This window comes from Heptranchias perlo, chromosome 40 (genome assembly GCF_035084215.1).
Source record: "Heptranchias perlo isolate sHepPer1 chromosome 40, sHepPer1.hap1, whole genome shotgun sequence".
NCBI lineage: Eukaryota > Metazoa > Chordata > Chondrichthyes > Hexanchiformes > Hexanchidae > Heptranchias > Heptranchias perlo.
The window spans coordinates 16,552,574-16,575,659 of NC_090364.1; the positions used below are offsets into that span (position 1 = coordinate 16,552,574).

Consider the following 23,086-nt stretch of genomic DNA (forward strand, 5'->3'; position numbering starts at 1 on the left):
AGAAGCAATGGTTCAGTGATGTTAACACGTTCACATCAAACAGTATCTTTAAATCTTAAAAATTCTGATGTGCGTTTTGACAGGTTGAACCCTGTTGCTTGGCCACGAGGAGGAGGGGACAGAACCATCTAACAGCGGGGCTGACTACTGGTCATCCTCAAAGGGTTAAAACCACCATCAAAATGACTACACCCGACACTCTTACTTTTACACAGGGAAAATACAGAACAACAACAACTCGCACTAAGTCCCGTTCACCCATCACCCCTGCGCTCGCTGACCTACATTGACTCCCGGTCCGGGAACGCCTCGATTTGAAAATTCTCATCCTCGTTTTCAAATCCCTCCATGGTCTCGCCCCTCCAGAAATACGAGAAGGGGCCTGGTTAGAATAACCGAAGAGGGAGTTAATTTCAGCAGCAATTTGACCGAAGATGCACTTGGAGCAAAGGCAACGGTTCGGAAATCCAGGACAAAATGGTGACGGGCCGTGAACAGAAGGCATCCCATCAGGTGGGATCGCCATTTACTCTTAAAACACACAGCATGACATAATCAAGCAAATCAGTACAAGAATATATATCACTACAAATTCCATATAAGAACATAAGAAATAGGAGGAGTAGGCCATACGGCCCCTCGAGCCAGCTCCATCATTCAATCAGATCATGGCTGATCTTCAAACTCAACTTTCCTGCCCGATCCCCATATCCCTTGATTCCCCTAGAGTCCAAAAATCTATCGATCTCAGCCTTGAATATATTCAATGACTCAGCATCCACAGCCCTCTGGGGGGCTGTTCAGTCTTTGGCTGTACATAACTGCAAGTTTTTATTAACCCCAATAACACAGCCGGGCATAGGCAAGCCAAGAGAACCATGTGAGCGAGAAGCGGGTGACAGTGTAACCAATGACATCCCGTGTAACAGTCCATGGTTTTGGCAGACAGCATCCTGCTTTTTACCCCTCACCAACCTGTCTCACTCCTCCCGGGTGCCGTGCTCCAGGAGTACAGTTTCACAGCCCCCAGCAGGACTCCACTACCTGGCCCAAGGTACCATTCCTCTCTTTGGTGTGTTCAGACAGCGAGTGCCAGCAGGCTATTCACCTGCATGGGCATCACATTTGATCCTAGCCTCACAATGTTCATAGAGACACACCTGCTTTCCAGCAGGGGTTTCTGCACTGAGAATAAACATGTTCTGTACAGCTCAGTTACTCACTGGGTGCTGGTCTTTACCACTGGGTGCAGCTAGAAGTTTATTTGACATATACTATTTACAGCTGAAGATTGTTTTTAAAAAAAGAGTTGGGACAATCGCAACCCAGTTCCCAGTCCTCAGTTTAGCAATCTCGGTTATGCGGAGAGACTGGAGAAGCTGGGGTTGTTCTCCTTACAGCAGAGGGGAGATTTGATAGAGGTGTTCAAAATCATGAACGTTTTTGATAGAGTAAATAAGGAGAAACTGTTTCCAGTGGCAGAAGGGTCGGTAACCAGAGGACACAGATTTAAGGTAATTGACAAAAGAACCAGAGGAGAGGTGAAGAATTTTTTTACATGGCGAATTGTTCTGATCTGGAATGCTCTGCCTGAAAGGGCGGTGGAAGCAGATTCAATAGTAACTTTCAAAAGGGAATTGGATAAATACTTGAAGGGAGAAAATTTGCTCGGCTGTGGAGAAAGAGCAGGGGAGTGGGACTAATTGGATAGCTCTTTCAAAGAACTGGCACAGGCACGATGGGCCGAATAGCCTCCTCCTGTGCTGTATCATTAGGACGGGTTACTGTGGGGGAGAACGAGATGTCAGACTGGTGCTGGGGATTGAACACTTCACGTCATTATTGTAGGCCAGGGACTGTTCTGAGATTGAAGTTCAATGTTGAGGTAGAATAGAGGCTCTTTTCCTCGTCTACTAAGCCATGTTGTACCCGACACAGAGTGATGCAGAGTTCATTCCCCAGCGCTGACATCTCTCACCCCATTAAATCTAAAAAAAAACCATATACACCTCCCAAAAAGTATAAGCAATTACAGCTCAGGGGGTAAAGGCAACTCCCCAGTGCAGCACTGGGGACAAACAGGCCAGGCACAGCCTAGTTTTCAGTCTCTGCAGCTAGCTGATCTCAGCTGGGCTAACGGTGTCAGTGTTACAACTGGACTCCACATCCCTGGGCTAGGGAGAGGAGAGGGGAGGGGGTGGGAGAGGTGGAAGGGGAGGGGAGGAAGGGAAGGGAGGGGGAGAGGTGGGAAGGGAAGGGAGGAAGGAGACGGGAGGGGAGGGCGGACCAGGCAGGGTTCCTGCTCCTGATCACCATGCAGTGACCCTGCTGGTTGGGGTGTGTGGATGTTGGGTGAGGAGAGAAGGGTTTGCTGCGATGCCTCCCCCTCCCACCTTGGGCAAAAACCATGCTGTCACTTATGGTCTAGGCTCACACTTGTGTAGGACCAACAGGCAGTCTGCGGCCTGCATTACGCCATCCGAGCCAGAGCCAGCGTCACGAGAGGAGGGGGCAAAAGATGGGCAGAGGGGGAAAAAAATTTAAAAAGCAAAAGCAGGGCGCTCTCTCACCGGGGCAGGTTTGGATTCCAAGAATCCACCTTTCACTTACTCACATTAAGTTGCTTCTGTCATCCTGGTACCTATTCGCAACCTACACGTCTTCCTGAAGTCTTTTATACGTCCTGACTTTGCCAAACTTGCGATGATTCATATCCTGCTCAGGAAGATTATTTGCCACTGGCCACAGGTATCCCCCCCATGTTTGTCAAATAGCTCAGTAGCATCACCTGCAGGAACCTGATGGCATTGCAGTGTCTTGTGAAATGCACATTAACAGAGAAACAGGAGGAGGCCATTCAGCCCCACGAGCCTGTTCTGCCATTCAATTAGATCATGGCTGATCTGTACCTCAACTCCATTTACCCGCCTTTGCTCCATATCCCTTGATGCCCTAACCAACAAAAATCTATCGATCTCAGTCTTGAAAGCTCCGATTGTCCTCCCAGCCTTTTGGGGGAAGAGAGTTCCAGATTTCAAAATTTACAGAACATGAAAAATGAAAGATTCAATGCTGGGGAGCAGCATGATGACCTCCGCCAGGAGCAGATTGGCCACACTCTGGCCACGAGCAGGACGTCTGGCCAGAAATAAAGGCAGGCACAAGAAAGAAAAAGAAAAAAAAAAGTTGGAAAGTAGTTGCCCTTCACCTCCCAAGGATGTCCCAAAGTGCTTCACGGCCAATAAAGCACTTTTTGAAGTGTGGTCACTGTTGGAATGTAGGAAACATGGCAGCCAATTTGCGCACAGCAAGGTCCCACAAACAACAACGAGATAAACGTCCAATCTGTTTCAGTGATGTTGGGTTTGTACTCGGTCTTCTCAAAGCTGCTGACTGACCTGCTGTACGTGTCTGGCATATTCTGTTTTTATGTAAACGTGAGGTTTGACTGGGTTGCATACGCACAAAGGTTCAGTCTGCAGATATGTGAAGCAGGAGTACGGCAAGACCAGGAATTTGCGGCAGTGAAACTTTAAACACCGCACGTGACCATTAAATGCCACATTAGGCGATCAAACCTGCGATAGGATGCTTCTTAAAAATGTCCCAAATATTAAATCTAACAATGTGAAAATAATCTCCCTGCTATCTGCATAGATATTTTTGGCTTGCTTTTTTTGTATAAATATACATTGCACAGAAGTTGTATAAAACTGTAGTAATTTCCTTGAATGGTAGCAGCATTGTATCAATCCTGGAATCTCAGAGTTCTGTCACAAGGAGAAACCTTTTGTGCACTCGGGCCTCACCTGGGTTGCAGTGCACAGGGAGTCAGGCCGCAGTCAGTCAGTCAGTCACGTGAACAGTTCCACCTTAAATCCAGATGTTGTTCAGGTTGTTGGCGTGACCAATGGCCCCTCCCCCGGGTGGTTGGCCAGCTGTTGCCGGGAACGTGCCTCGGATGAGACGGGAGGATGGTCCATCTCTGCCTCCTCACGCCGCAGGTTCCCGTTGCCCAGCAACCCTTGCATGTTCAAGTAACCGTGGCGACAGAACGGCGGCACATGCTGATTGGTCAAAGCAAACTTGAAACAGGATTCTGCGGGGAAAATGGGCAGCCATTAGAAAATGAAATCCTTCCATAAATTCAACTCCTGCAATAACATATTCCTCAAAATACAAGCTTTCCCAACAAATTCAGAAAGACTTGCATTTATATAGCGCCTTTCATAACTTCAGGACATCCCAAAGCGCTTTACAGCCAATTAAGTACTTTTGAAGTGTTGTCACTGTTGTAATGTAGGAATCGCGGCAGCCAATTTGCGCACAGCAAGATCCCACAAATAGTAATGTGATAATGACCAGATCATCTGTTTTTAGTGATGTTGGTTGAGGGCTAAATATTGGCCAGGACACCAGGGAGAACTCTGCTGCTCTTTTTCCAATAATGCCATGGGATCTTATCCGAAAGACGGCACCTCCAACAGTGCAGCACTCCCTCGATACTGGCACCGGGAGTGTTAGCCTAGATCTTGTGCTCAAGTCTCTGGAGTGGGACTTGAATCCACGACCTCCTGACTCAGAGGCGAGAGTGCTACCCACTGAGCCACGGCTAACAGCTAGCAAAGCCAATGTACAGCTGAGCTATGCAGTTCAGAAGACCTCAGGTTCAATCCCCGGTCTGCGCTGAGTTAGTGGATCTCAAACAGCACTGCATTACAATTGGTGTAAACGCTCTTCGGTGGGACGGAGGAGAATCTTGCTGCTGATCACGATGCAGCAACCCTCCTGGGAAATGTGCCCACGTGGATGTTGGGTAAGGAGAGAATTCGGCTCGGGCGCGATGCCTTCACAGTTAAATAGCTTGCCAACTTGAAGAATGGTCACTTTTGCCGAGTACCAGTGGAACTATACCTCCCCCCTATGTTGCTGCCTGCAAGAGAATTGGAAGGGTGGAAAATCAGCCAAAAATAAATAAATGGAGAATCAATGTCAGGGTCCTGTCTCTCCTCAATGTTCTCCCCAAACCTTCAAGGCTGTTGCGAGGACATCAACACTCTTCACTGATGAGCCTCCGGCCAACATCCACAGGAGGAAAGGTGAGGTCAGGAACTCAGGCCATGGAGACTCCCAGATGTGGACATGCCTCATGTCACCCTGGGAAACAGCACGAGAGACTCTGCTACACTGCTCCATCGCTACAGAGACAGCCTGAGCACAGAGTCTCGGAGAAAGGAACGGTCCCTGACCCAGGAGGAACAGCTGGGGATAAAGGCCCTTGTAAATAAGGAAGCGACTGCTCAACAGGATTTCATTACAAGAGGATGTCACACCTGCAAAGAAGCTCCTGAGGTCAGTGCCCAGACAGTTCTCCAGGAAGCGGCGCAGTGGCAGGATGTGAGCTTTGGCGGCTGTCCAGTCAGTCAGGAAATCTTCCACAATGTGATGGATGTGGTGCGGTCGGGGCAGGGCCCAGAGCTTTGGTCTCTCAATCATCTCAGTCTCTGAAAACAAAACGAAAATTACAATCTGCATGTTGGCGTGGGAGGGAGGAGGGGAAGGAGGGGAGGGGAGGGAGAGGGGAGGGGAGGGAGAGGGGAGGGGAGGGAGAGGGGAGGGGAGGGAGAGGGGAGGGGAGGGAGAGGGGAGGGGAGGGAGAGGGGAGGGGAGGAGAGGGGAGGGGAGGGGAAGGGAGGTGAGGGAGGGTGGGGGAAGGAGGGGATGGAGGGAGGGGAAGGAGGGGAGGGGACGGGAGGGGGGATCTAAACACTGACCTGTTGGGAGTTGCCTGTAGTAGTAGACGACGGGGTGGAGGAAGTTCGAGAGCCACGCGTGCTTGGGCTCTCCCACTGAACGGCTGGGATGGAAAACATCAGCCTCAGGTCTGGAGAAGTTGCTCCCATATTCCAGATTAATCACAAACAGCCCATTTTCCACATTTTTCCCAGTGTTTTCCTGAAGATGTGGAAGTGTTCCAATGGGATACTCTTCCAAGTACTCAAACTCTGTGCCATTTCTGCAAATACACAGCAGGACTGATGTTAGCAGCTGTGGGACACAGGGACCCCTCCCCTGTATGGGATACATGCTTCGTTTCTCACTACTTTTCCGTGAGGGCTCTGCTCAGGGCCTCTGCTGGACAGCAAGGCTGAGATTAGCATCGTGGAGCACTGGGGAATCACTGATTATAGTCAATGTCCTAAACTGCACATCCCCATTTAAACAACACGGGCAACGGCTCCCTGACGGCCTTTACGGTAACGGCACTGCCCAGGGTAACACTGAGCCACACAGGCCTGACATCGCAGTTTCAATTCCCAAACCGTGCGGAGTCTGCTGATGTCAGCCAGAGGGATCGGGTGAATAGAATCGGCCTCAGCACTGTGGGCTCGGAAGGGGGGAGATCAGTTAGCCCTCCCACTCCCGATCATCGCCCAGTGACTCCCCGCTGTGGACACCGGGCAAGAACAAGATCGGGTCCTGCTGTTAATGCCCCCCGCAGTTGAATAGCACGTGACGTTCCCGGTCTATGCTCAAATGGGGATACTTGGGCGAGGGGTCAGAGAGCGAAAAGCGGCGATGGAATTGTCCCCAGTGAGACTCAGCATCTTCAGGAGAGCGGGGGGGAGGGAATTAAGCAAGGAAAAAAAACTCCAGCTGCCATGAGGACAAACTGGGGAGCAACCTTCTCTGTGGTCGCCCTGAATGGTACTCACAAGAGCAGGGCTTTGAAGGTTTCTCATTTGCAGTGGCCCGTTAACCTTCGGTGGCTACCCTTCAGCTGCTTTTATCCTGTTGTGTTACCGCCACCAGCCACTGACACACGGCCATCAAGCAGCAAGACCAAAGGGAAGAGGCCAGATTCACTCAGAAGGCCTGAATTTCATTGGGTCGTCCCAGGAACCAGTCATAGTGAACCCGGTAAGTTATCGTGGGTGTTTCCGTGGCTGCGGCAGTCGTGCCCGTCAGTTGTGGCAACACTGAGCCCAGCTTTACACTGCAACATTTCACAATTAATGCAATGGTCCCAGGGTAAATAACAACGTCTAACGCAAAGTGAATTGAAACATTAGGAACTCAGTGGCTCAGTGGGTAAATGTACTTATTTTGAAAGCTGAACCCTACAGACCCAGGAGGTCCCGGGATTGTAGAACTGAGCCCCACAGACCCAGGAGGTCCAGGGATTGTAGAACTGAGCCCCACAGACCCAGGAGGTCCCGGGATTGTAGAACTGAGCCCCACAGACCCAGGAGGTCCAGGGATTGTAGAACTGAGCCCCACAGACCCAGGAGGTCCCGGGTTTGTTGCTCATCTATGCGGCATTAGCTGATCTCAGCCTAGTCGCTGAGGGACTCAGCATCCTCAGGCGGGAAACTTCAGTCAAGTTTCCCTCTCTGATTACTATCCGGGGGGTGGGGGTGGGGGGGACATTGGGATCTGGAGTTGGATTCAATTCACACAAAGAAAAACAAGTGTATCACATCACAAGCTAAGGTCATACAGGGTGACGTGATTCAAACTATAGTGACAGGAGCTTTTACTGACGATAAGGAACCAGCATGCTGTGTTAGAGGTCATGAATAGTGCGGCGAGCACTGACTGGGTATATTGAAGTGGAGGAGGAGGTTCACTCACTTCCGTAGCAGCACAACGTCAGCAAGGACGCTGAACATCTGATAAAGACCAGAGGCCTCGTTGATGCGTTTGATTATCGCATTGGTCAACTGGGAGATGGGCAAGACTGTGGCCGGCCAGTCAACGCCATGGTACCGATGGTCCAGCAGGTGGTGAACGGCACGGACTGGTGGAAGAAACCAAAAACCGCAGGTTATATTGCAGCATTGCAAACTATACACGCCAATCAAACGTGATGTCTGAGACCTTGATCAGGCTGGACGTTTAAAATGCTCTTTCAGCTGCACACAAGAAAATCTCAATTGGCTACCGGGGTAAATCTACACATAAATGACTCCATTGGTACATAGGAACAGGAGAAGGCCATTCAGCCCCTCGAGCCTGTTCCGCCATTCAATGAGATCATGGCTGATCTGTATCCTAACGTATGCTCCATATCCCTCAATAGCCTCGGCTAGCAAAAATCTGTCGATCACCGATTTAAAATTATTGATTGAGCTAGCATCTACTGCTGTTTGTGGGAGAGAGTTCTACACTTCTACCACCCTTTGCACGAAGGAGTATTTCCTAACTTCCTACGGGTAAAGGCAGCCACACAGACCAGGAGGCCCCTCATTCATCCCAGTCGTCGCTGAGCGTGTAAATTCACCAGATGCTGTGATAGAAAGAAAAGAATTTGCATTGATATAGCGCCTTTCACATCCTCAGGTTGTCCCAAAGTGTCAGAAACAGCAATGAGGTAAATGACCTGTTCTTGGTGGTACTGGTTGAGGGAGTGATGTTGGTCCAGGATAGCGGGAGAACTAGTCTCCGCTTGGATAGTGTCACCTGGACAAGACGACAGAGCCTCAGTTTAACGTCACATCCAAAAGACGGCACCTCCGACAGTGCAGCACCCCGTCAGTACTGCAGTAAAGTGTCAGCACAGACTATGTGTGCTCAAATCCTGAAGTGGGGCTTGAACCCAGAGGTTTGAGCCAGAGGCGAGAGTGCCACATTTCCTACATTACAACAGTGACTACACTTCAAAACTACCTCAATGGCATTGGTAAAGTGCTTTAGGACATCCTGAGGTCGTGAAAGGCGCTATATAAATGCAAGTCTTTCTTTCTTTACTACTGAACCAAGCTGCTACCGAGACAGAGGAAAGTCCCACGTTCAATCCACGATTGATGTTGTTGGACAATCTCACCTGACACAGTGGGAGGAGGTGACACAACTGACCTCAGTATCCTTGAACTGGGTTTGGTTTGTGGGTGGGGGGGGGCGGTGGTGGAAATGGGAGGAGAGATCGAAGTCAGCCAGGGTTCCCATTCTTGATCACGATCCAGTGGCCCCTCCTGGAAAGTGCATGTGTGAGGATATCGGAAGAAAATAGAATTAAGTTTGACTGTGCTTTCCCCCGTGACCCAATAGCCCGGCAACACTCGCACATGGTGGAGGTGTAGCCTCGCAGGACAGTGCCCTCAGGAGGGGATGTGGAGGGAAGAAAAGTGGAGAAGGCAACAAGGGGAGGTGCACTGTGTAATGCAGCATCAACAATGTGCATTTATATAGCCTCCTTAATGTAGTAAAGCATCCCAAGGCGCTTCCCAGGAGCCTAATAAACACCTCCTTCGACAGCACCTCCCAAACCCGCGACCTCTCCTACCTAGAAGGACAAGGGCAGCAGGCGCATGGGAACAACACCACCTGCACGTTCCCCTCCAAGTCACATACCATCCCGACTTGGAAATATATCGCCGTTCCTTCATCGCCTAACAGCACTGTGGGAGAACCTTCACCACACAGACTGCAGCGGTTCAAGAAGGCGGCTCACCACCACCTTCTCAAGGGCAATTAGGGATGGGCAATAAATGCCGGCCTCGCCAGCGACGCCCACATCCCATGAACGAATAAAAAAAAACTTGACACCAAGCCACATAAAGAGATATTAGGACAGGAGTCAAAGCGTAGGTTTTAAGGAGCATGTTAAAGGAGGAGAGAAAGGTGGAGAGGTTTAGGGAGTGGCTTCCAGAGCTTAGGGCCCAGACAGCTAAAGGCACGGCCACCAATGGTGGAGTGATGAAAATCAGGGATGCGCAAGAGGCCAGAATTGGAGGAGCGCAGAGATCTCGGAGGTTTGTAGGGCTGGAGGAGGTTACAGAGATAGGGAGGGGCGAGGCCATGGAGGAATTTGAAAACAAGGATGAGAATTTTAAAATCGAGGTGTTGCCGGACCAGGAGCCAATGTAGGTCAGCGAGCACAGAGGTGAGGGGTGAATGGGGCTTGGTGTGAGTTAGGATACGGGCAGCAGAGCTTTGGGTTGAGCTCAAGTTTACAGAGGGCAGAAGGTGGGCGACTCCATGGGAACATGATTTAATCTAGATTCTTGAGCAATAGAAACGAGGCGGCTTCTGCAGCAGCGAGAGCTGCAACTGCTACAGGAAGTGACCGTGCAATATAAGGCAGCATTAGTACTGGTTACGAGCACAGTCAATGCTGCAGTCAAAAGAAACAGCTCTCCTGTGAATCTGGGGAATATCGGAGGCCTGGGTCAGGTTCCTGGTCTTCATTACACTGGGCGTCAGCCAAGTATTCAAAGGCAGCTGGCTTGGATCAAACGGGGCTGTAAATTAGCGAGGTGATTTGTCTCTGCTTCTCCGCATCCCACTGACCTACATAATAAACCCGCCTCTGAAACTTCAGTTGGAAAGGTCACCAGGAGGACACCAGCCTTCCTGACAGGCTCCCGCAGCACTTTTAATCATATTTAAAGGACCAGGATCAAAAGGACACACGTCTGATCTGAGCCAAGCTGAAATTAGAGCCCTGCAGGCAATCTACCCTGAATCCTAGTACTATTGCTTTGTTGCATTAACAACTTCGCAAGAGTGTGCACACTGTCCAGTGTCTTTATACTCCGTCCTAACTGAGGATGTGACAGTGCGTCAGGAGCTAGATAAATAGTGTCTTGAAGGTGCCAATTTCTGTTAGGGCAGAGCTGTCGTAGCTTTGTACACTGTGAAGCCTCAGGGGCCACATATAAAGTTTAAATCCATGTCCCCATTAATTTCCAGATATCTCGAGGTGCTGATATGAATAGATTTTGTTCTAATTTAGAGTTTATCCACCAATGGGGCAACAGTGCCAATTACAGCCCTTTCTAAACCTTCCCCACCCAACCCTCCCCCCCCACAACCCTCCTCCCCCTCCCTCCTCCCCCCCCCCTCCAACCCTCCTCCTCCCCCCACAACCCGGTTTAACATCTCATCCGAAGGATGGCACTTCAGACAGTGCAGCACTCCCTCAGTACTGCCCTGGGAGTGTCAGCCCAGACTGTATTCCCACATCCTGGAGTAGGGCTTGTAGTCAGCAGAGACCGAGGGCTGAACCTGGGACCTTCTGGCCTGTATGGCTCAGTTTTCCTGCACGGGGTCACTCACTCTCAAAGTCCTCAGGAGTTTAAGCTGCAGTTGTCTAATCTGCTCTAATGGGGCATTGATATTACTGAACCAGAGTAAGTAGCAGCGACTGTCCGTGCTGTGCAATCAGTGGTTATACTGCAAGAGGAATCCACACAGTGGCAGCAAGATACCACGCATGTACGAACTGTTCGAAAGATGACATAAATCCACCCCACCCCACCCCAACAACACCCCACCCCTCCACCCCCTCTGGAAGTGGTCTATACAGCTCAGTGACTTGGTTGAGAAATAAATGTTGGCTAGGATGTAATCCAGGCTGACACTCCAGTGCCAGTACTGAGGGAGTGCTACACTGTTGGAAGTGCCGTCTTTCAGATGAGACTTGAAACCGAGGCCTTGATTGCCCCTCTCAAGTGGACGTAAAGATCCTATGGCCATTATTCAATGAAGAGCAGGGGAGTTCTCCTCAGTGTCCCGGCCAATATTTATCCCTCAACCAACATCACAAACAGATTATCTGGTCATTATCACATTGTTGTTTGTGGGATCTTGCTGTACACAGATTGGCTGCCGTGTTTCCTACATTACAACAGTGACCGCACTTCAAAAGTACTTCACTGGCTGTAAAGCACTTTGGGACGCCCTGAGGTTGTGAAAGGCGCTATAGAGATGCAAGTCTTTCTTTCATTAGAAATTACAACATAAAAACAAGCCAGTTTGGTCCATCCAGTCCGTGTTTATCCTCCACACGAGCAGTAGTCCTAATCCCAGGTGCCCGCTCTATACCCATACACCCCTTCCCTTCAACCCCCTAAACTAACCTGTTCTTAAATGCCGACATAGTCTCTGCTTCAATCACTAATTCCGGGAGTGTGTTCCACAGCCTCACAACCTTCCGTGTAAAACAATTTCTGCTGCTCTCTATTCTAAATCTCGTCCGTTTAATCTAATTTAATTTAATTTAAAAAGGGTCAGAAATATAAAATAGTCACTAATAAATCCAATAGGGAATTTAGGAGAAACTTCTTTACCCAGAGAGTGGTGAGAATGTGGAACTCACTGCCACAGGGAGTAGCTGAGGCGAATAGCATAGATGCATTTAAGGTGATGCTAGATAAACACATGAGGGAGAAAGGAATAGAAGGATATGCCTTTAGGGTTAGATGGAGAGGGGAGGGAGGAGTGGCCTGATTCTGTGCTGTACCTTCTATGTAATTTTATCTGTATTTTTTCTTTAGGTGATGTGATTAGTACCGATGCTTACTCGTGTAGCGAAACCCATGGATGAATCCTCCGGCCGACTTCCTGTAATCGATGGAATGTCCGGCTGTCCCAATAATAAACATTCCAGGCAGGGTTTCCGATTCATAGGTGGCTTTGACCAGTGGATACTTATTTGTGTGTCCTCGGCCCTTCTGAGGCTTTGTAAGACTGTTGAAAAAACAAGAGCAGGGAAGAAGAAACGCACGCCTTTATTTACCTCCTCGACAATTTTCTGTCCCCTCCGACCCTGAAAGTGCTGACCCCCTTGCTGGGCCTTGGCTCCTTGGGCGTCAGCAGCCCTCTGGTACCACGCCCATTGTTTGAGAGTGTGTAGGGGCAGGTTGTTCAACTGTGGAGGGCATCGCAGCCGAGTTAGACCCTGTCCCTTAGCCGAGGTTCACATCTGCACTTTCTAGCAAGGCTCGCTGGGAGAGTGACCAGGAGCAGGAACCCTGGCCGATTTCTCCTCCTCTCTAGCCCAGCAGTGCTAAGTCCAATTACAACACCTCCTGGCTCCCCTCGGTTTACTCAGTACAGGCTGGTGATCGGACCTGGGCCTTCCTGATCCGTGCGGCTCAGGTTCACACTGGCACTCGGTCACCGAGAAACAAACCAGAAATATACTGCAAACTAAAACAGAAAATACTAGAAACACTTCATCAGAACTGAAGGAAATTACAGATGAACGGCATTTAAAAACGAACCGAACAAGGAGAAAGGGGGAGGGAAAAAGATGCTGGAAAATATATAAAATGACCTGTGAAGTTCTTAAGTGGAGAACAGGAGGTAGTTAAATGCAGAAGTGATACAGGAGGCATAATGAGAGAAACAGAAGACATAAAAGGTACGTACGAGACACAGAGTGTGTGTGAATAGCTAAAGGGGTGAGGGATAGGCAGGTAGAAATAGGTTGAGCAGGGTTGGGGAACTATGAGGATGGAGGAGGCTATGAAGGAAGATCTGCAGAGGAGAAGAGGTCAGTCAGGAAATGATGGCCTGGTGTTCAGTAGTGGGGTTGTGGCCCAGGGGGAGGTAGGAGGGGCTGTCAAGAGAGTTAGCATTCAGCCGTGGGAAGGTAGAGGTCCTTCCACCAGACAACAGCCGCATCGGTCAGCGGGTTAGATAACGGTGTTGGGATTGGACCCCAGAGAATGGAGCATTGCAAATTCGGAGGGTGTGAGTGAGGGGAGTGGAGAAACTGATACAACTGATATCATACCAGCAGTTCTTAATAAAAAAATCAAGAGAGACTAGGAGCCCAGAGGAAGGGGTCCAGGTCGATCAAGGAGGCTGAAGACAGGAGGGTCAGATGTGTGTGTGCGGGGTGGGCGGGGAGCACGGAGGGGAAGGTGACAGGAGAAGAGCTGAGCATCACGTCGGGCGCGGGATCGTTGAGGTGGGAGCATAGGGGAAATGATGCTGAGGACAGATCAATTGGGGTCAGAGGGTGGGGGAGGTTACAGAGACAGCGAAGATATGGAGAGAGGCGAGATTGGAAGGAGAGACGGGAGTCTAGAACGAAACGAAGAGGAGGATGGGGTCAGGAGAAAGGCTGGCATCCGAGAGCTGTTGAAGGTTGCAGTCCTTGCCACCTGAAAGGAAAAAAAAAGAAAAGTTTTTGTTGTTTAAATAGCGTGGGGTGAGGCGAAAGGATGAAATGGAACGGAGGACAGCTCTGAAATAAAGTGAGGCGATGCCACTGGAGAGGAGGCTCGAGGGCGGAGCGTGGTGGAGAGGGTGGATTTCACAAAGGAAAACCATCCCCTTCACCATGTACAATGGGCCTCAACACTGCACAGGCGACAGGAAAGAGGGAGGGGGAACCTCTAAAGCTGGCACATGGCACTCCCCGAGAGTTCAAAGGGCGCTGTAACTGCGCGCTTACTTGTTGAAAATGGAAAAGTCGAACTTCCACCCCAAGCAGCGGATGACACGGTCGTAAGGATGACGCACCGCAAAGTTATCAGCCCCTTCCTCAGGCAGGAGGCGCTGGTCGTTGCTGTTGTACGGCATGCCTTCGGAAGTGTTACTCTTGTCAAAGTAGTATCTCAGTCTTAGGTACAGCTTTCCCTTTTTATCTTGGATGATGACAATGTTGTCCAGGTCTCCCTCCAGCAAGCCGTCCAGTGACTTCAGCTGATAGGTGTCCAGCAGGGCATTATTCACCGCCCTGTGGAGCACAAGAGTGAACAGAAAGGTGGGGAGGTGTTAGGTACCGAGAGCAGCAGGTCCCCTTAACCTACCAGCGTTTATACTGCCCAGCAGAGCGGCACTCTTCCAAACCTGCAGGCCCGAGAAAGTCAAGCAGGCAGAGCAGGGGAGGGAAAGGGGCAGCAGCACGGGAGAGCAGGGCTAGGTCAGTACAGTCAGGTAGCCTCACTAAGAACTGTGGAATAGAACCAGCTTTTATAGAACAGAATCATTGAATCAGAGAATGATACAGCACAGGGGGCCATTCGGCCCATCGTACCTGTGCCAGCTCTTTGGTAGAGCTATCCAATTAGTCCCACACCTGAGCTCTTTCCCTATAACAAATTTTTCCTTTTCAGGTATTTAGTCTATTTTGCCTGTAGTATTCCTCTGTGATCAGGGGGGTAGAACTTGTGGAAAGTGTCTGAGGTTACTGAGCCTGTAAATACCCATGTGCTTAAGAAATATTGAGCCAATGGGGAAAAATTATCTTTAAACTCAAACATAAATACAAATTTTGTAATGTATAGGTTGTTGTATAAACTTGGCTTGTATTCCCTGGAGTTTGGAAGGTTGAGGGGTGATCTAATCGAGGTATTTAAAATGGTAAAAGGATTCAATAGGGTGGATAGAGAGAAACTATTTCCTGTGGTGGGGGAATACAGAACAAGGGGACAATCTTAAAATTAGAGCTAAGCTGTTCAAGAGTGAAATCAGGAGGTTCCTTTTCGCACAAAGGGGAGTGGAAATCTGGAACTCTCTCCCCCAAAAGGCTGTGGATGCTGGGGGTCAACTGAAAATTTTCAAGACTGAGATTGACAGATTTTATTCGGTAAGTGTATCAAAGGGTATGGAGCAAGGGCGGGTAAATGGAGTTGAAGTACAGATCAGCCATGATCTAATTGAATGGCGGAAAGGGCTTGAGGGGCTGAATGGCCTACTCCTGTTCCTATATATACTACGTGTTATGGTTTATATAGTTGCAAGGATAAGGAATTTTCTGGAATTCTCCTTAATTTGAGAATCATACAGCACAGAAGGAGGTCAGTTGGCCTATTGTCCCTGAATCCAAATAAAGGAAATTACGAAAGTATGAGGTGCGAGTTGGCTATGATAGATTGGGGAACTTTACTAAAAAGGGATGACGGTGGATAGGCAATGGCAAATATTTAAAGAACGTGTGCAGGAATTACAACAATTATTCATTCCTGTCTGGCGCAAAAATAAAACAGGAAAGGTGGCTCAACCGTGGCTTACAAAAGAAATTAGGGATAGTATTAGATCCAAAGAGGAGACATATAAAATTGCCAGAAAAAGCGGCAAGCCTGAGGATTGGGAGCAGTTCAGAATTCAGCAAAGGAGGACAAAGAGATTGATTAAGAGGGGGAAAATAGAGTATGAGAGTAAACTAGCAGGGAACATAAAAACTGACTGTAAAAGCTTCTATAAATATATCACAAGAAAAAGCTGAGTGAAGACAAATGTAGGTCCCTTACAGTCAGAAATGGGGGAAATTAGAATGGGGAACAAATAAATGGCAGAACAATTAAACACATACTTTGGTTCTGTCTTCACAAAGGAGAACACAAATAACCTCCCAGAAATGTTAGGGAACCAAGGGTCTAGAGAGAGGGAGGAACTGAAGGAAACCAGTATTAGTAAAAGAATAGTGCTAGGGAAATTAATGGGGCTAAAGGCTGACAAATCCCCAGGGCCTGATAATCTACATCCCAGAGTACTGAAGGAAGTGGCCCTGGAAATAGTGGATGCATTGGTGATCATCTTCCAAAATTCTATTGTCTCTGGAACAGTTCCTACAGATTGGAGGGTGGCAAATGTAACCCCACTATTTAAAAAAGGAGGGAGAGAAAAAACAGGGAATTACAGACCAGTTAGCCTAACATCAGTAGTGGGGAAAATACTAGAATCTATTATAAAAGATGTGATAACAGAACACTTGGAAGGCATTAACGGGATTGGACAAAGCCAGCATGGGTTTATGAAAGAGAAATCATGCTTAACAAATCTACTGGAGTTTTTTGAGGATGTAACTAGTAGAACAGATAGGAGAGAACCAGTGGATGTGGTGTATTTGGATTTTCAGAAGGCTTTTGATAAGGTCCCTCACAAGAGGTTAATGTGCAAACACATGGGATTGGGGGGAATATACTGGCATGGGTTGTGAATTGGTTGACAGACAGGAAACAGAATGTAGGAATAAACGGGTCTTTTTCCAGATGGCAGGCAGTGACTAGTGGGGTACCACAGGGATCAGTGCTTGGGCCCCAGCTATTCACAATATATATCAATGATTTGGATGAGGGAACTAAATGTAACATTTCCAAGTTTGCAGACGACACAAAGCTGGGGTGGAATGTGAGCTGTGAGGAGGATGCAAAGAGACTCTAATGTGATTTAGACAAGTTGGGTGAGTGGGCAAGAACATGGCAGATGCAGTATAATGTGGATAAATGTGAGGTTATCCACTTTGGTTGTAAAAACAGAAAGACAGCTTATCTGAATGGTGATAGATTGGGAAAAGGGGAGGTGCAACGAGACCTGGGTGTCCTTGTACACCAGTTGCTGAAAGCGAGCATTCAGGTGCAGTAAGCAGTTAGGAAGGCGAATGGTATGTTGGCCTTCATTGCAAGAGGATTTGAGTACAGGAGCAGGGATGTCTTACTGCAGTTATTCAGGGCCTTGGTGAGACCACATCTGGAGTATTGTGTGCAGTTTTGGTCTTCTTATCTGAGGAAGGATGTCCTTGCCATGGAGGGAGTGCAACGAAGGTTTACCAGACTGATTCCTGGGATGGCAGGACTGACGTATGAGGAGAGATTGGGTCGACTAGGCCTATATTCACTGGAGTTTAGAAGAATGAGAGGTGATCTCATCGAAACATATAAAATTCTAACAGGACTAGACAGACTAGATGCAGGGAGGATGTTCCCGATGGCTGGGGAGTCCAGAACCAGGGGTCACAGTCTCAGGATACAGGTTATGCCATTTAGAACCGAGATGGGGAGAAATTTCTTCACTCAGAGGGTGGTGAACCTGTGGAATTCTCTACCACAGAAGGCAGTGGAGGCCAAATCATTAGATGTATTCAAGAAGGAGATAGATATATTCCTTAATGCTAAAGGGATCAAGGGATATGGGGAAAAAGTGGGAACAGGGTACTGAGTTAGACGATCAGCCATGGTCATTTTGAATGGCGGAGCAGGCCCAAAGGGCTGAATGGCCTACTCTTGCTCCTATTTTCTATGTCTCTATGCCTTCTTGAACCGCTGCAGTCCATGCGGTGAAGGTTCTCTTCAGTACTCTGGGATGTAGATTATCAGGCCCTGGGGATTTGTCAGCCTTTAGCCCCATTAATTTCCCTAGCACTATTCTTTTACTAATACTGGTTTCCTTCAGTTCCTCCCTCTCTCTAGACCCTTGGTTCCCTAACATTTCTGGGAGGTTATTTGTGTTCTCCTTTGTGAAAACAGAACTAAAGTATGTGTTTAATTGTTCTGCCATTTATTTGTTCCCCATTCTAATTTCCCCCATTTCTGACTGTAAGGGACTTACATTTGTCTTCACTCAGCTTTTTCTCGTGATATATTTATAGAAGCTTTTACAGTCAGTTTTTATGTTCCCTGCTAGTTTACTCTCATACTCTATATCCCCCCTCTTAATCAATCTCTTTGTCCTCCTTTGCTGAATTCTGAACTGCTCCCAATCCTCAGGCTTGCCGCTTTTTCTGGCAATTTTATATGTCTCCTCTTTGGATCTAATACTATCCCTAATTTCTTTTGTAAGCCACGGTTGAGCCACCTTTCCTGTTTTATATTTGCGCCAGACAAGAATGAATAATTGTTGTAATTCCTGCACACGTTCTTTAAATATTTGCCATTGCATATCCACCGTCATCCCTTTTAGTAAAGTTCCCCAATCTATCACAGCCAACTCGCACCTCATACTTTCGTAATTTCCTTTATTTAGATTCAGGACCCTAGTTTTGGATTCAACTACTTCACTCTCCATCTTAATGAAGAATTCTATCATGTTATGGTCGCTCTTCCCTAAGGGGCCCTGCACAACAAGATTGTTAATTAATCCTTTCTCATTGCACAATACCCAGTCTAGGATCGCCTGTTCTCTAGTTGGTTCCTCAACGTATTGGTCTAGAAAACCATCACGTACACACAGTATTATTGCTAATTTGGTTTGGTAGATTAAAGTCACCCATGATTATAGTTGTACCCTTCTTGCATGCGTCTCTAATTTCCTGTTTAATGCCCTCCCCTACATCTCATTTATTGCCCATCCCTAGTTGCCCTTGAGAAGGTGGCTCACCACCACCTTTTCAAGGGCAACTAGGGATGGGCAATAAATGCCGGCCTTGCCAGTGACGCCCAATGAATAATACAAAAAAATTCCATGCTCTTATCCCATTTCATTGTGATGGAGTGCATCTGTCTGACCATCAGAGGTGGATGCATTGTCACACGCTACAACCCATATCACACACTGACATTAGAGCCCAGCAAGAGGAACTTATCCTCCTGCAGCCTTAGGAACAATGAGAAGCTTAAACTGCTTCACAGGGTAATGGATGCAGAGCCAGGGAAGGGAGTGCTCAAACAGGAGGTTTTTGAAGATAGGGAGGGAGGGAGGTGAAGAAATTGAGAACAAGCTCAGAGTCAGAGGACCACACACAGAGGCATAGGGCTCGAGGAGGTCACGACGGTAGGGAAGAGTGAGGCCATGGAGGGATTTGAAGGCAATAATGAGAACCTTACTCTGGGGCATGGAGCTTGGTGAGGTTAAGGGTGATGGGGGGGTGTGCCTTAGTAAGGGTGAGAATTCAGGCCAATGTATTCTGGATGAGTTGTGGATAGTTCCATATAGGAGAAAGAGAGGGGGGGAAGAGAGAGAGGTGGAGGGGGGAGGGAAAGTGAAAGCATGAGAGAGGAGAAGAAAGAGTGAGGGGGGGGAAGAGAGAGAGAGGTGGAGAGAGGGGGAGGGAAAATGAAAGCGTGAGAGAGGGGAAGAAAGAGTGAGGGGGGGAAGAGAGGGGAAGAAAGAGTGAGGGGGGGGGAAGAGAGGGGAGGGGGGGGGGGAAGAGAGGGGAGGGGGGGGGGAAGAGAGGGGAGGGGGGGGGAAGAGAGGGGAGGGGGGGGGGAAGAGAGGGGAGGGGGGGGGGAAGAGAGGGGAGGGGGGGGGGAAGAGAGGGGAGGGGGGGGGGGAAGAGAGGGGAGGGGGGGGGGAAGAGAGGGGAGGGGGGGAAGAGAGGGGAGGGGGGGGGGAAGAGAGGGGAGGGGGGGGGAAGAGAGGGGAGGGGGGGGGAAGAGAGGGGAGGGGGGGGGAAGAGAGGGGAGGGGGGGGGAAGAGAGGGGGGGGGGGGGAGAGAGGGGAGGGGGGGGGGGAAGAGAGGGGAGGGGGGGGGGGAAGAGAGGGGAGGGGGGGGGGGAAGAGAGGGGAGGGGGGGGGGGGAGAGAGGGGAGGGGGGGGGGAAGAGAGGGGAGGGGGGGGGGAAGAGAGGGGAGGGGGGGGGGAAGAGAGGGGAGGGGGGGGGGAAGAGAGGGGAGGGGGGGGGGAAGAGAGGGGAGGGGGGGGGAAGAGAGGGGAGGGGGGGGGGAAGAGAGGGGAGGGGGGGGGAAGAGAGGGGAGGGGGGGGGGGAAGAGAGGGGAGGGGGGGGGAAGAGAGGAGGGGAGGGGGGGGGGGAGGGGAGGGGGGGGGGAAGGGAGGGGGGGGGGAAGAGAGGAGGGGAGGGGGGGGGAAAGAGAGGGGAGGAGGGGGGGGGGGAAGAGAGGGGAGGAGGGGGGGGGGAAGAGAGGGGAGGAGGGGGGGGGGGAAGAGAGGGGAGGAGGGGGGGGGGGAAGAGAGGGGAGGAGGGGGGGGGGAAGAGAGGGGAGGAGGGGGGGGGAAGAGAGGGGAGGAGGGGGGGGGAAGAGAGGGGAGGAGGGGGGGGGGAAGAGAGGGGAGGAGGGGGGGGGAAGAGAGGGGAGGAGGGGGGGGAAGAGAGGGGAGGAGGGGGGGGGAAGAGAGGGGAGGAGGGGGGGGGAAGAGAGGGGAGGAGGGGGGGGGGAAGAGAGGGGAGGAGGGGGGGGGGAAGAGAGGGGAGGAGGGGGGGGGAAGAGAGGGGAGGAGGGGGGGGGGAAGAGAGGGGAGGAGGGGGGGGGGAAGAGAGGGGAGGGGGGGGGGAAGAGAGGGGAGGAGGGGGGGGGAAGAGAGGGGAGGAGGGGGGGGGGAAGAGAGGGGAGGGGGGGGGGAAGAGAGGGGAGGGGGGGGGGAGGGGGGGGGAAGAGAGGGGAGGGGGGGGGTGAGAGGGGGGGGAGAGAGGGGGGGGGGAGAGAGGGGAGGGGGGGGGAAGAGAGGGGAGGGGGGGGAAGAGAGGGGAGGGGGGGGGAAGAGAGGGGAGGGGGGGGGAAGAGAGGGGAGGGGGGGGGAAGAGAGGGGAGGGGGGGGGAAGAGAGGGGAGGGGGGGGGAAGAGAGGGGAGGGGGGGGGAAGAGAGGGGAGGGGGGGGGAAGAGAGGGGAGGGGGGGGGAAGAGAGGGGAGGGGGGGGGAAGAGAGGGGAGGGGGGGGGAAGAGAGGGGAGGGGGGGGGAAGAGAGGGGAGGGGGGGGGAAGAGAGGGGAGGGGGGGGGAAGAGAGGGGGGGGGGGGGGAAGAGAGGGGAGGGGGGGGGAAGAGGGGGAGGGGGGGGGAAGAGAGGGGAGGGGGGGGAAGAGAGGGGAGGGGGGGGAGAGAAGGGGGAGGGGGGGGAGAGAAGGGGGAGGGGGGGGAGAGAAGAGGGAGGGGGGGGAGAGAAGAGAGAGGGGGGAGGAGGGGAGAGAAGAGAGAGGAGGGAGGAAGTGAGAGAAAGAGTGAGAAAGAAAGAGTGAGAGAAAGCAAGAGAGAGACAGATGGACACACACACACCATGGACAAAGACTGAACAAGAACTAAGGGAAGTCAGGGATAGAGGGGACCAGATACTGAGCGATAGAAGGACAAAGGATTATAGATACATAAAGGGAGAGGACTGAGAGAAAGAGGGGGAGACACACACAGAAAAAAAAGACAAGAGTCGACAGTGAAAGAATGAACTTGTCTCCTGCATGGGCTGTGCGTGAAATAGAAGCATTTTGTTCCAAAACCTCAGGATTTTGCTTTGACAAGATTGGGCGTTGAGTGAACTTAGACGGTGAATGTTCACAGGCTGTTCAATCACCGGGGAGATTGCGGCTGACCCTAATCCTTGTCCCGTCCTCCCCAATGTCAATCTCAATAAGCCGTCACCCTCCAGCAGAAATCACTGGATGGTGATTGGGAGTGGAAACCCTGGCTGACTTGTCCCCTCCACAGGCCATGTCCTCTCTCCACTCTCACTAACAATAACTTGCATTTATATAGCACCTTTAACGTAGTAAAACATCTCAAGGTGCATCACTGCAGCGTAATCAGACAAGATTTGACACCGAGCCATATAAGGAGATATTAGGGCAGGTGACCAAAAGCTTGGTCAAAAGAGGGAAGTTTTCAGGAGCATCTTAAAGGAGGAGAGAGAGGCAGAGAGGCGGAGAGGTTTAGGGAGGGAATTCCAGAGCTTGGGGCCTAGGCAGCTGAAGGCACGGCCGCCAATGGTGGAGCGATGAAAATCGGGGATGCGCAGAGATCTCAGAGGGTTGTAGGGTTGTAGGTTGCAGAGATAGGGACTTTCGTCATGTTCCTACAGTCAGTGATCTTTGCAGGTCCCAGTCGCGCTGACCACTGTGAATGTTGAGCCCCACTGATGAAAACGCTTGAGGTTAAAATCTGAAAGCGCTTCTTACTGATTTAAATCAGATCAGCTCCCACTTTTGACGCTAACGCAAACAGCCGAGCGAAAGGGTGCATTGGACCTACCGGATGTCTCCGACGTAATGAGTCGCCCAGGCGAGCCGCACTCGGGACCGGCTCACCGCGTGGATGCAGTTAGTGACGCCGACGATGTTGTCCGCGGTCTCGAACGCTGCGTTGCCCCGTCCCAGGATGAGGACCGTCTGCCCAACAAAGTGGGCGGGGTCCACGGAGACGTTCTCGTAACCCTCAGCGTGTTGTGAGCCTGGGAAATCGGGTGTGTTGGGCACCCACATCCCGGTCGCAACTAACAGGACACTGAAACGAGAGAATGGGAAACGAAAACTAACAGCACAGCATTAAAAAAACACAAAGGTGTGGCGTGCACTCACGCTGCCGATCTCAATAACTCGACGGTCCTCTTTGACATTGTGTTCAGCGTCACCGGGTCTCACACAGCACCGGGGAAAATCTCCCGATTCAGTCCGGTCGACAGTCCCTTGCACATCAGGAGACGACAGCACTAAACGTAGCCATTTTAAAGTCGCGCACACCTGCCCTTTACACTCAGTACAATTCAATTCGTGGAGCACTTTGACCTGTTTCAAGGCAACAGCGTACGGTGTAAATAAAAGAATTTTACTTTTATCTGGACTGGCGCCAGCACCTCTCACAATCCTGGACAGTGTAAGGAAACAGTTACATTCTTGATATTAACCTTAGCTTTTAAGTGAGTTTCTGTCAGTAATGTTCGGTTAGTAAAAGGGATTCCAGTCAGT

General features: G+C 50.6%; 1 protein-coding gene across 1 annotated transcript in view; it reads right to left on the reverse strand.

Moving 5' to 3' along the window:
* Window positions 1–491: 491 nt before the first annotated feature.
* foxred2 (FAD-dependent oxidoreductase domain containing 2) overlaps window positions 492–23,086 on the reverse strand; it is a 29,757-nt gene continuing 7,162 nt past the window's right edge. The window contains exons 3-9 of the mRNA XM_067974703.1: window positions 22,374–22,625; window positions 14,192–14,476; window positions 12,308–12,474; window positions 7,636–7,801; window positions 5,775–6,016; window positions 5,334–5,504; window positions 492–4,099 (exon numbers count right to left, since the gene is read on the reverse strand). Of these exons, the coding sequence (XP_067830804.1) occupies window positions 3,891–4,099; window positions 5,334–5,504; window positions 5,775–6,016; window positions 7,636–7,801; window positions 12,308–12,474; window positions 14,192–14,476; window positions 22,374–22,625 (1,492 nt within the window). The 3' untranslated portion in view covers window positions 492–3,890. The remainder of the gene's footprint in view (window positions 4,100–5,333; window positions 5,505–5,774; window positions 6,017–7,635; window positions 7,802–12,307; window positions 12,475–14,191; window positions 14,477–22,373; window positions 22,626–23,086) is intronic.